The sequence below is a fragment of the Theobroma cacao genome, chromosome 5 (genome assembly GCF_000208745.1).
Source record: "Theobroma cacao cultivar B97-61/B2 chromosome 5, Criollo_cocoa_genome_V2, whole genome shotgun sequence".
Taxonomy (NCBI): domain Eukaryota; kingdom Viridiplantae; phylum Streptophyta; class Magnoliopsida; order Malvales; family Malvaceae; genus Theobroma; species Theobroma cacao.
The window spans coordinates 22,616,386-22,628,630 of record NC_030854.1 but is presented as its reverse complement, the minus strand read 5'-3'; the positions used below and the strand labels follow the sequence as shown (position 1 = coordinate 22,628,630).

Sequence of the window (12,245 nt, the reverse complement as noted above, 5' to 3'; positions counted from 1 at the left end):
GAAATATTGACGAAATTTATTAACCAATTTCGAACCATATGGGTTTTTATAGACGGATTTTTAGACAACTTTCGACAGATTTTAATGCTATTATCAACTATTAATATAAGTTATAGGCATTTTTATAATTTAGATTGCATTAAAAAATTTTGTTTGTTTTTTATAATAGATATCAAGCCAATAATATTGATTAATTTAACAAATTTAAGATCAAAGTGTGATAGAAAATTTTGAAATTTTAAAAATTGATAAATATTTTGAAAATATAAATGATATTATAGATTTAAATATGCTATAAACTCACTATTAGTATACATCTGTGCTTTTTATTTTTTTTGTCATTATAAATTTTTTTGTAGTGTTTCAAATATTCAAGAATTTCTTCTTAGATCTATTTTGTTTGGACATAAATATAAATATTAACATTAGATATAATCATATAGGAAAATATCCAATTAGAGTGAATTGTGACATTATTAGAAAATGTACCAGTAACCATTCATAGAAAATTCTAACTTAATAAGAATATATAAATTGTATGGTCAATTAATAAAAATCTTTGACAAAGACTGTCAAAATAATGGATGTTCAACTAGGTGACTGAACCACTATAAATTAATTTGCATGATATTTTTCTCTTAACCTCTTCTGTACTAAGTCATCTATTACCTTGTTAATTTTGTTTTGTTCCTTAAAATCCTTCAAGTTTAAGATTCCAAAATCCTTTTTTAAGTGCTATTAATTAACCTCCTTTGAGCACTGTCTACTTGGAATCACTTCGGACATTTCCAACTCTAACAATGCGCTTTCCCTGAAATTTGGGCATGGTGATGAAGTCAATGGAGTAGCGTCAGCGATCCTTATGTTTGGGCTCATTGCATTCGCCCTTAGCACATCTTAAATCACATGATGATTTTTTTTCTTTTGTAATTAAAGCCTATTGTGAAAAATATTTAAAATTTTAGTAAATAATTAAGATATGAGGTTGCTTATTGTACCATTATTATGGTTTACAACATGAATTTGATTTGGTCTGCAAAAAACAGGGTAAGAACTTGAAGCTGAACCAAGTGATTCGGATTTAAGGAAAATTGATGTTAGAATTAAGGTTTATTGTGTGCAAAATGTAATGAATCCCAACGGAAGCAGTGGAGCAGTGGCCCGTGGTGAAGTTGAACAGAGGTAGGTGGGTAAAACACACAGAATGGGGACAACCTGAAGGCCTAATAAAACTTGAAAAGAAAAAGGGGCAAGGAGGGGGGGAAGGAGGATGGTACAAGCAGTGAGCAGAGAAAAAGGAGGAAGGGTCATGTCACAGCAACACAACATGCCCCAAATCTCTGATAAGTCTGAGTAATAATAAGAAAAAACAAACAGCTAGCTATAGCTAATAAAGAGAGAGAGAGAGAGAGAGCCTCCCTGTCCCCTCACCCTCAAATCACTCATTGCCTGCCTCACTCCCGACTCTCTCTCTCTCTCTCTGCCTGCTTTCTCCGCGTCCCCTTAGCCTCTGCTCCTGGGGGACTTTCCCTCTTCTCCTTCGCCGATTTTACCTCCCAAGTCCCACCCATCACTCCTCCATATAAACCGCTCTCTCTCTATTTCTCTCTCTCTATGTCTTTGTTTCTTAATTCTTCTCTCCCTCTCTTTCTCACTCACTCACACACACACACACTTTCTCTCTCTCTCTCTCTCTCTTTCTCCACCCTATGCCTTGTAGCTTCATAGTTTACACACATCAGCGACTGCTGCTCATCATCATCTTTATATGCACGTTCCTCGCCCCTCTATTTTCCGGCGAACATACAGCCAAAAGAGAAGACAAATTTGCATGAACTCTTGGATATTCCCGACGCCAAAAAAAGGGCTAGAAAGATACTACAAGAAAAGAGGGCCTTTTTAGAGGATCCACCAACACTCATCGTCCATCTAATCCAACCCCCCCCGAAGCCCCGTCAACTGCAGTGGAAAAGTTGGAAGAAAGAAAAGGAAAAATAATACTAAAAAGGTTTGACTGAAGAAATCGAGGCCACGCACGTCTAGTACTAGTACTACTCGCCTAAATCATCTTTTTCTGTTTATTATTTTAACTCCCAAGACAAAAAGAATAAGAATAAGAGGTAATTCTTCATCCCAAGATCTCCCATAGTCAGAGTCAGAGACCCTCCTCTTAATCTTTTCCCATCTCTTCTTTTCACCGTATCCTTTTTATTTTTTTTTCTTCCCACATTCAAAAATAGAGATACGTGTACTCTTTTTATTTTATTTTTTATAAAAAATGTTTTTCTAATATTGTACTCGTATATCATTAGGTGGTGAGTTGATCCTTGTTCCTAAATTTTAATATTGATCCCCCTCTTCCTTATAATAAAGTTTCACTCTTTCACAACTTTTCATGAAAATGAAGCAGCCAGCAACAATATAATTTTTTGTATGAAATTCAAGCAAGTTCTGCTCCCCAAAACCCCTTTCCATCGAAAGTAGCGAAGTAAAGGTCTTCTTCGCGAGATCCAATCCCTCTAACCTACCGGTAAAATCAGGCAGCCTTCCTTGCTTGTTCCCCTCCTTTCCTGCTCTCCTCCTCAAAACCCTACAAGCTACCTACACTTAAAATTCTCTCTTTCTTCCTCCATACTGCATAATCCTCAGAAATGGATTCCCTTGCGGCCATACGAGTGAAAATTTGAGACGAGGGAGACATCTCTGAGATTATTGCCAAGAAAAAAAATATATTCCATAAATAGGTGTAGGTCTGGCTTCCCCTTCAGAGTTTAGTTAGATCTCTCAAAAGCCAACCATCATAAGCTAGAGTGGAAGATTTGCTTTCAATTCCTTAGAAACCCAATTCAGAGAAGGGATCGGAAGACTGAATCAGTAATTAACGAGCAGATACTGCAAGGGTAATGTTTCCAGTTTTAAGTGTTTTTTATACACGGAAATTTATAAAGCCGTCAACTTTCCATTTCTTGTGTATGATAGGTAGTAGGTTTAATTTCTCTCTTCGATGAAAAAATTTCATTCACCCCCAAGCCCTAAGCCTCGCCCGTTGCAGCCGCACCGCCACTTGAGATCCATTATTGATCTTGTAATTGGTTTTGTTCTACTATTTCCATTTAGTAGGCTAGGAGTATAATGGTTTTTTTTCCTTTTAATTAATTTTCTTTAAGTGCCCGCAATTTTCTCTCTCTCTCTCTCTCTTGAATCAGAAAAATATATTGACTGTTCAACTTTTCCACTATGGTGAAAATTGATTTGTATAAGCCTAGAAATTCTTCCTTGCCCCGTTTGTTAGGATTCTACTCTAAATGCTAAAAACTTATGTTTGGTTTTGGTGCATGATATGATGTTGCAGAGAAAAAGGTGGAATATGGCATCATCATCCAATTCCCCATGTGCGGCATGTAAGTTCTTGAGGAGAAAATGCCAGCCAGAGTGCGTTTTTGCACCCTACTTCCCACCTGATCAGCCCCAAAAGTTTGCCAACGTCCACAAGGTATTCGGCGCAAGCAACGTCACAAAACTGCTCAACGAGTTGCACCCATCCCAGCGTGAGGACGCTGTCAATTCACTAGCATACGAGGCAGATATGCGCCTCCGTGACCCTGTCTATGGCTGCGTTGGAGTCATATCTCTCCTTCAGCACCAGCTCCGCCAGCTGCAAATGGATCTGAGCTGTGCCAAGTCTGAACTTTCCAAGTACCAGAGCTTGGGCATCACCGGCCACGCTGGCCTCATTGCGGCGGCAGCAGCTGCAGCCACAGCCACGGCCAACACCCATCAGAACTTGGGGATCAATCTGATCGGCAGCGGTGGTGGAGGAGGTCGGGAACATCATTACCACCACCAGTTCTTCCCACGGGATCATCAGCAGCAGATGATAAGGAGCTTTGATGCAGGCAGTAACTATGATGCAAGCCTTCTAGCCATGAATGTTTCTGCAGGAATTGGTCAACTCAGTCAGTACCAACAACCTAGAGCGGCTGCTGGAGATGACCGCCGTACCATTGATCCCTCCTAGGGTTAGGGTTTCCTTACTTCCTAATCATCACAGGTACAGTTCATCCTCTTCATGCCACCGTATTACTTTTTATTCTTGTCCACTTAACCTTCTAGTTTAATGTTTTGTTTTAATTGGAGGGAAGAGGGAATTGGTACCCAATATAATATAAAAAAAAAAAATGACTCATTGTCACAATGACAAACTAGGGTTCTATGCAGTTTGCTGTAAATGTTAAAACCAGGAATTTACTCAAATAAGAAGAGCATACCTTTCTCTCTTATTTCCCCTTTGCCTCATCTCTCTGACAAGAGAAATTTTTGTTCTCCATAAAATTGAATTTTATGGTCCAAACCCCAACTTCTCGAGTTGTGAATACATTCTCTTTTTTACCAAAACAAGATGAGTTTTTATTAATTTTGGCATAAGCCCTAGCAGGTCATTTTGATTTACAACTCCTATTTTTTTTCTTCTTTTTTCATCAAAACATTCTATTATTACTGGATTACTTTACTTGATTGTAATTAAAGTTTAATCTCTAATATGTAAAATAAGGAAGAGAAATTTACATTTCTTTAACAAATTACCTATGTACATGTGCTATATTCCTATTAAATAGTATAAAAACGCTAAATGGCAATGTCAACCACGTGTTATTTATAAAAATAATTTTGTAATAAATGATTTATCTCTTTTTCAATACGATGGACATCATTTCTTAAAATACCCTTTTTTGTCTTCTTTTGTTTATTCTTTTTTTTTTGGATGTCTTAAGCCTAGGTTTTTTTTCTTTTTTAATTCGTATATGTTTTTATATTTCACAATTTATTTTTGTTAATCTTTTAAATTTTTAACATTAAAAATTATGGAGAATCAATTTAATAAAATATTTTCAAATTTCAACATAAAATACCCAAAATTCTGTGAAAATCAAATAGAATAATAAAGTAATGGAAGGAGGGTAAACATTAAATTTAAGACTCATCTTTTAATTTTGGGGGGGGGGGGGGGGGGTGACTGTTGTAAAACCCTAGTTTGAAATTTTACCGTAAAAGGTCGAGGGTAAGTAGGAGAATATTTTCCAAATTTAAAATTTCGATCGCAGATATGAAATAGATGGTTGTCGTGGGGGTCTCATCGCAAGTATAATAAAATAAATAAGAAAAGATGGGACAAGGAGGTTCAGACACAGTTCCCATTGTTGACCAAAAGGCCTACTAACTAATATGTGTTCAACGCAACAAAAGAAATATTGGCCAACAATGGGCGTCAAAAAATTTGTCTACAGTTGAAGCAGCTGCTGCTGCAGCACAGGCACAGCTCTGCCCCTTTCTGAGCCTCCAAACTCATCATTCACCCGCTCTAATGCGCACGGTTGCCTTGCACCAATGTATTGATATTTTTGCTTTTTGCTTGTAATGCAGGTCTTGGTCTTAATTTCACCTAAAGATTCAGCCTTGAGAGAAATTAAGAGGGAGACTGTTGTTTTATTTTAATTTATTGATAATTAAAATAGTGTCTCTTCTCCTTTTTTCGATTTTCATAGACATTTTTGCCATATCTCGATGTGTAGTTAGATGCACTCTTCTCTATATATCCACTAGTTTAATTTCATCATGTTATATTTGGGCCAAAAATGTACTTACTCTTCCAGACTTACAGTAACACCATTAGTTCGTGGGGCTTTGCCTCTTAAAATGTGCCATTGCCAATAGCCAGGCATGGTTTCGTTTTGTTTCCACTCTTTTGAACTTTTGTCCTTAAACAGTTCATCCAACAGTTGGTTGTTTTTTTGTTTTATTTTTTACTCTCTTTTGGTGTATATATATATATATATATGTTATATGGACCTATTAACATAACGTTCGGATAGCAGGAAGAATTGATTTTCACACAGCTTTCTCAAATGAATAAAAAAAAACATCACATAGCTCTTTAATCGGAATATCGAGCATGTAATGCCATGGAGAGTCTGTATAGGTGGCCCTTTATCTTATCTCGTTACGTGGTCCAACTGAAATTCTTAATGATTAAAAGTTTAACCAAAAACAAATCAAGTGCTCACGCACTAGGGTTCTAGTATATACTTGGTAGTGTACTCAGTACTATTCGTTTTATACAGGTATACTCAGTATAATTTTTATTTTGGAGAGGAAAATAATAATGCATATAATTAGACAAAGATGTTGCATCAAGATGATAAGCAATTCACTAAAAGGATGTATACATACATGTAGAGGTAAAAGAGTTTCGAAATGCGGACCAACCGTGTGATAATAAATTTAATATATTGAATTGGTAAGAGTTTGAGAAGTAATGATTCGATGGCGCAGAGGTGATGGGGTTATCCTACAGAAAAATTTGAATATGAATGTCAAAAGAAAAGGAATGGCGATGGCGCATTAAATGGCAGAGATGATTTCGTTAGGAGGGAGGGGTAGGAGTGTGGTAAGCCAAAGGCATTTGGAGAAGAAAACAGAAGACAACTGAATAAGACAAAGAGGACAAAAGGGTGGGGGGTGAGGTGGGTGGGAAAATTAAGCTTGGAGAAGCACGAAAGGGCCTTTTGCAGAGGAAATGTCAATATACATGTCAATTGTCATGGGAGAAAGAGAGAAGAGGGCATTTAATTCTCTCACTTTGCTTGCTGCCCTGCTAATACTTAGTAACTCAAAATCCAAAGCCAAAGCCTAAAAATCAGTATCAGTCTATCACTTTGCCCTTCATTCAAACGACGTAGTAAATAAATTAAGAAAAAAGACATTGCTTTGCATGACAATGATGACGTACTTTCGCAATGATGGCTTTTCCTTTAAATGCAATGCCAGTGTTTATTACGACTGACTTTCTCTCTCTCTCTCTCTCTCTCCAAGTTACAGGCTTATGCTAAGGCAGGCCGTCTTTTATGCACATGCATGTATACACATGTTCTTTAATGTGCATGCATGAAATAATAATATAGCAAATAAAATTATTGTCTTATTATATACAATATTTATAATTAAAGACACACAACTCAAATACATTATATATATATATATATAAGCTAATCCATTTAGTTGTATACAAAATTTCAAATCAATTCATGCATTATATTTAATTAATAAAATCTTCTCAATTCATTCAATTAATTTTACTTATTTACATAAATAAAGTCCATAAATTGTGATATGCTCTGTGAAAAGAACTATAAACTATTATAATTATGAAATTTGTATTATTTCAAAGCATCATTATTAAATTGTTCCTAGTCGATATTTCATTAAGATAGTGTTGTGAACGTCATGCATTCATAATACATATGCAATAAAAAATTTAAATTTTTTTTCTCAAGCTAGATTATCTTTGACTTATTTAACATAGAAATCCTAGCTAGAGTAGCGAGATTTCATTACATTAGCACTTTTGATGTTGAAATCAAAAGTTAATCAAGTACAAAACCAAAAGTCTCTTGTGCATTTAGGTTGTTGCAAACTACAAAACTGTCCAAGCGTCTAGCCTCTAATGTTAGCCTATACGAATGGCAACAAAGAATAACTTAAAAAGAGGATGGGCTTACTTATGCTTGCAAGGTCTAGTGCTAGTTAAGGAGGGTGACTCTTGATTTTCTCTCTTCTTTAAGGAATCTCGAAAACAACCAACAAAGGAGGAAGAAGAAACCTTGTTGTTGATTCTCAAGAGGTTTGGCAAAAGGGGTGCACTACAGAAAAAAAGGCTTTTACCGACGAAAACAAATCCATCAGTAAAATTTTGTCGGTAATTGTCAATTGATCACCGACAAATGATCGATGAAAAGATGAACAATAAAATATCAATAGAATATGACAAAAATTAACGACGTGTCAAAGTTATCGACTAAATTAACGATGAAAAATTCTATCCATAATTTCAATTAGGGTTTTTCAAGTATTGATGAAATTCTATTGGTAATTGAAAAAAATAAAAGGCCAGCGCAGGCGTCTTTTCATTTTCCCCTTTTTCTTTAAACCCTAGTCGTTCCCTTCCTCTGATATTCGCTCCTAATCGCCTCCCTTTTTTCTCTCCTATGCCGCCAAGCCTTCTTTTTCCCTCTACCCTTGTCTCCTCTCAACTATGGCTCTTTCTCTTATCTTTTCGCATATCCTATCCAAACCCCCTCTCCCCACTACTATTGATCCCTTTTGTCACTATGCATGTCGCTTGCCCCACCCACCCAAAAAAAAACATGTAAGTTTTTAAATTTATTTTATACAACTTATATATTTAATATTTTATTTCTAATTTTTTATATAAATTGTTGTTGTGGTGTTATAAAATTGATAAATGTGTTTGTGCTGTTATTGTCTTGTTATATAATTTATAAAATTATTGTTGGTCCTAAAAGGAGTGTTAGAGGGGGTGAATAGCATTTTAAAAATATTTTGGAGATAAATTCAGAAATTTGAAAACCTTTTGGAAGATTTAGGATGGATGGTTTAGAACTTGTGAAGGTTAGTGAACTCTAAGCAAAAAAAGGTTAAGAGAAGTGGACAAAACATAATATTTACAGTGGTTTGGTCTACCTGACCTACATCCACTACCTTGATCTTCCCAATTAAGGATTTTCAACCTAACTTCATTAAAACCAATGGAATTAACAACTTCCACCAAACTTTTACAAGGTGAGCTTTTAACCCAAGCTTCAACCCTTTTACAACAAGTCCCAAGCTTACTCTAACTTAGATTATCCCTAGAGTGTCTTGCACACTCTAAGTAAACAAGAAATAAAAGATAAAAAAAAGTACAAATGACCACATAACTTATCTAAGTTGTACAAGCTTCAATACAAACACTTTCACAAGGATAGGAGTGGAATGCAATTGTTAAGATAAGGCTTTTGAATGTTTTTAGCTCAAAATCACTCTTGGTAGCTTCTCTATATGATTTTTTATGGTTAGAGAAGCTTTAAATACTTGGAAGACTGATTCTAGCCATTATTTTGTCTTTTAGCGATTTTTGCAAATAGCCAGACAATATTTGGCTAACTGGTCACAAGTAGCTTTAATCGGTTACAGCTTTTTTGCCCTACATTGTCTTGCTGTTGTGTTCTTTGCTCTAACCGATTACATGAGGCTTTAATTGATTAAGAGTTCTCTGTCTTCAAGCTTCTTTTCTTCAGCAGACTTCCTCTAACTGGTTACAGTAGGCTCTAACCAATTACAAACTTTCTGTTTTTATTTTTCTCTACATAGTAGTCTTCCTCTAATTTATTAGCTTTTCCTCTAACTGATTGAAGCTTTATTTTCTTCAACCATAACTGATTAAAATTAGCTTTAATGAACTAGAATTCTTTGAATTTTGAACTTCTCTATTTTGGCTTCTTTAAACGATCAATTATCTTTTAACCTTGACTTTGGCACTTGGACATTTTTGAAGTTTTGTGCTCTAAACGATTAGACCTAGGCCTTAATTGATTAGCATACCTTTACTTGCTTTGTCCAGCACTTGCTTAATCAGTTAAGCCTTCTGCTAACTGATTAAAACTTCTCTATTTTGCTTTTTGTATAGTGCCCAGTTCTACCTTAATTGATTAAAGCTCTATGTTAATCAGTTATCAACATGTTGTCTTCACGAAGTCTTTTCTTCTTTGCTTCTTTAATTGATTAACCAATCTTGTAATTAAGCAAGCTTCTTGACTTGCATCCAAACAACAAATATTAAGGTTTTAAACTTTGTCTTGCACACTTAAGTAATGTAATTAGACATCAATAAATGAGAATGTTTTGTTATCATTAAAAACACATGAACTCAACATTCTCTCTTTTTTTTTATGATGACAAAACACTTCATGATTAAGAGTCTAATGTCTATGTATTCTCCATATGTATGTGTAGTTGAGGGATTACTCCCCCTTAATCTATGCTCCCCCTTAATATATGCATACATAAAAAATGTCAAGATTTCTTAACCAAAACATAACATTGATCTCATATGTGCAAAGATTTATGAACAACCATCAACAATAAATATAACACGACCAATCTAACAATTGTTCAAAAAAAAAAAAACACATAACAACAATATGACAACAGATAAACACATTACATTACGTCTTATTTTTTCTCATATCTTCTCCCTCTTTTTATCATCATTAAAAAATATATGACCATAACAACAGAATGTATTTAATTTCGTACAACCACAATCTTAGTTCTTTCTCTTCATTATCAACTATGAAACCAATAAGTTTAAAATTGTTAAAACACAAATTGTTAAGAGCGAAATCGTAAGCCTAGAATAAAAGAATGTATAAGTAGATATTAAATATTTTCATCTAACACTCAAGTATTCATAGAACTAGATGAGTATAAGCATTTAAATAGGTGTTCAATATATGTATCAAATGCTCATATTGTCAAGAAATATTTGCAAAGTAGTTCCTAGGCATGTCTAAGGTATCATTAGTCATCAAGCATCATTCTAAATTATCATCAAGTATTGTCAATAATTAATCATCATCAAGCATTCATTATTTATTCTCAATCACTATTTAGCAAGTATTTTAAGAAATATTCTCTAAATCATGAATGAACCTATCAATTTAGGGAGAATTTTCACATCAAGAAAACATCATTATTAAGAAAGCATTACTAAAGCATTTTGCACTTATTGCAATCATGTAAGAGAATATTATGATCAAGTATGCACAATCATAATTATAAGGAATAAAATGACTGTCTTCATTAACCATGAATCTAATTTGTTTAATGAAATGCAAGCATGATTTCAGTTTCATAAGAATAAACATATACCCATTTAAAAATATTCAAGCATTGAACTTCAATGTGGTACATGTTATTTCTCAATAATCCTCATAATTCATGAGTGTGAAATATTGAAAATGAAGTATTCAACTCATGAATATGTCAAAAGTGAACATTTAATCATCAGTGAATACCATTTGCCAAGATTTAAGAAAGAGATATTCAATCCAAGCACATTGAGCATTCATTGCTAAATAAAGCTATAGGCCAAATTTCATTTGACATGTGAAGTTATTTATGATAACCTATAAGCTAAAGTTTGATGCGCACAAAATCTTCAGATCATGTAAACATAGAGGCTCAATGAAGACATAGTGAACATTCAACTGCAAATTCAAAATAAATTTCAACCATGTCAGCACACAATAAATATCATGATCAAACTTGACAATTAAATTAATATTCAAATGCATAGCTCAAGTCAAGTTTTAAACTTCAAACCTTAAGGTCAAGCAAAATGAAAAATCTTGTAAGCATGTGTCTTAATCAATATAATAGATGAATTGAAATTTATTTTCATGAAGTTCAACAAGTTCATCTTGATCGATTTCATAAGTAGAATGAAAGAATTAATCATGAAACAATCATTTATGTACAATCATAAAGCATATTTCAAGAATTGATTTTAGGATTCATTGAAAAGAATTTGCAACATAAGTATATGAACATGTCAAGCTCAGCTCTACAATATGTTTATTATGCCATTCTTACATAAGAATGCATGTTTGCTTACTTGGGTACCTTGAAAATCGTTAAAGGACGGTATTGTACCAAATGGTACAATTAAGTTGAATTAAGCCTCGAACTAGTCTGAATAGAGATTTTAAGATGAAATTGAAAATTTTAAAACCTCAAAATAACTTAAAATGGTGATTCGGAGTTCGAGGACCGATTTGGAGTTAAATTGAAATTTTTATGACCTAGGGGTAAAATGGTCATTTTGCCACCCGAGGTTAAGATGTGAGTGTTGGATGAAATTTTTGACTAAGATTGATCATTTGGAGTATAATTTGAGTTTGAGAAGTGAAGAATTTTAATTTCAGCATTTTTTTGATCATAGGGGTAAAATAGTCATTTTGCCACCTAGGGGCAAAATTGTAATTTTACACCACCCAACACTTATTCAGCACATGGATTTTATCAAATATTATCATGGATAATTGAGGAAATTTAAGTGGTGGAGAGAGATTGCTTAACGGCTAAGTATGACAAATAGACCAATGGAATGGTGACATGTGTCAAATTTATATCCTTCTATTTTTTGGCTTAAAAATCAGCTTAAAATCAGCCCATTTCTCATTCATATGGCCGACCAAAGAAGAGCAAAGGAAGAAAAGAAAGAACAAGAACCCTAGGGTGAAAATTCAAGAGAAAAATTGGTGGATTCCAAGTAATCAAGCAATCAAAGGTAAAATTTCTTGATTTTGACTTGTGATCTACCTTTCCCATGCATTATTTTGCATTTT

The 12,245-nt window shown here is 34.1% G+C and overlaps 1 protein-coding gene across 3 annotated transcripts; it reads left to right on the top strand.

Moving 5' to 3' along the window:
- On the top strand, window positions 1,709–5,619 carry LOC18598717 (LOB domain-containing protein 6). Of its 3 annotated transcripts, none has more exons than XM_018120841.1 (3): window positions 1,709–2,048; window positions 3,353–4,051; window positions 5,422–5,619. In XM_018120841.1, exon 2 carries the CDS (start codon window positions 3,368–3,370, stop codon window positions 4,016–4,018), a length of 651 nt encoding a protein of 216 aa, XP_017976330.1. In that variant the 5' UTR covers window positions 1,709–2,048; window positions 3,353–3,367; the 3' UTR covers window positions 4,019–4,051; window positions 5,422–5,619. The 3 variants fall into 3 exon arrangements, with proteins under 3 accessions (XP_017976330.1, XP_007028431.1, XP_017976329.1); XM_007028369.2 differs by lacking the exon at window positions 1,709–2,048 and adding an exon at window positions 2,309–2,900; XM_018120840.1 differs by lacking the exon at window positions 1,709–2,048 and adding an exon at window positions 3,004–3,085.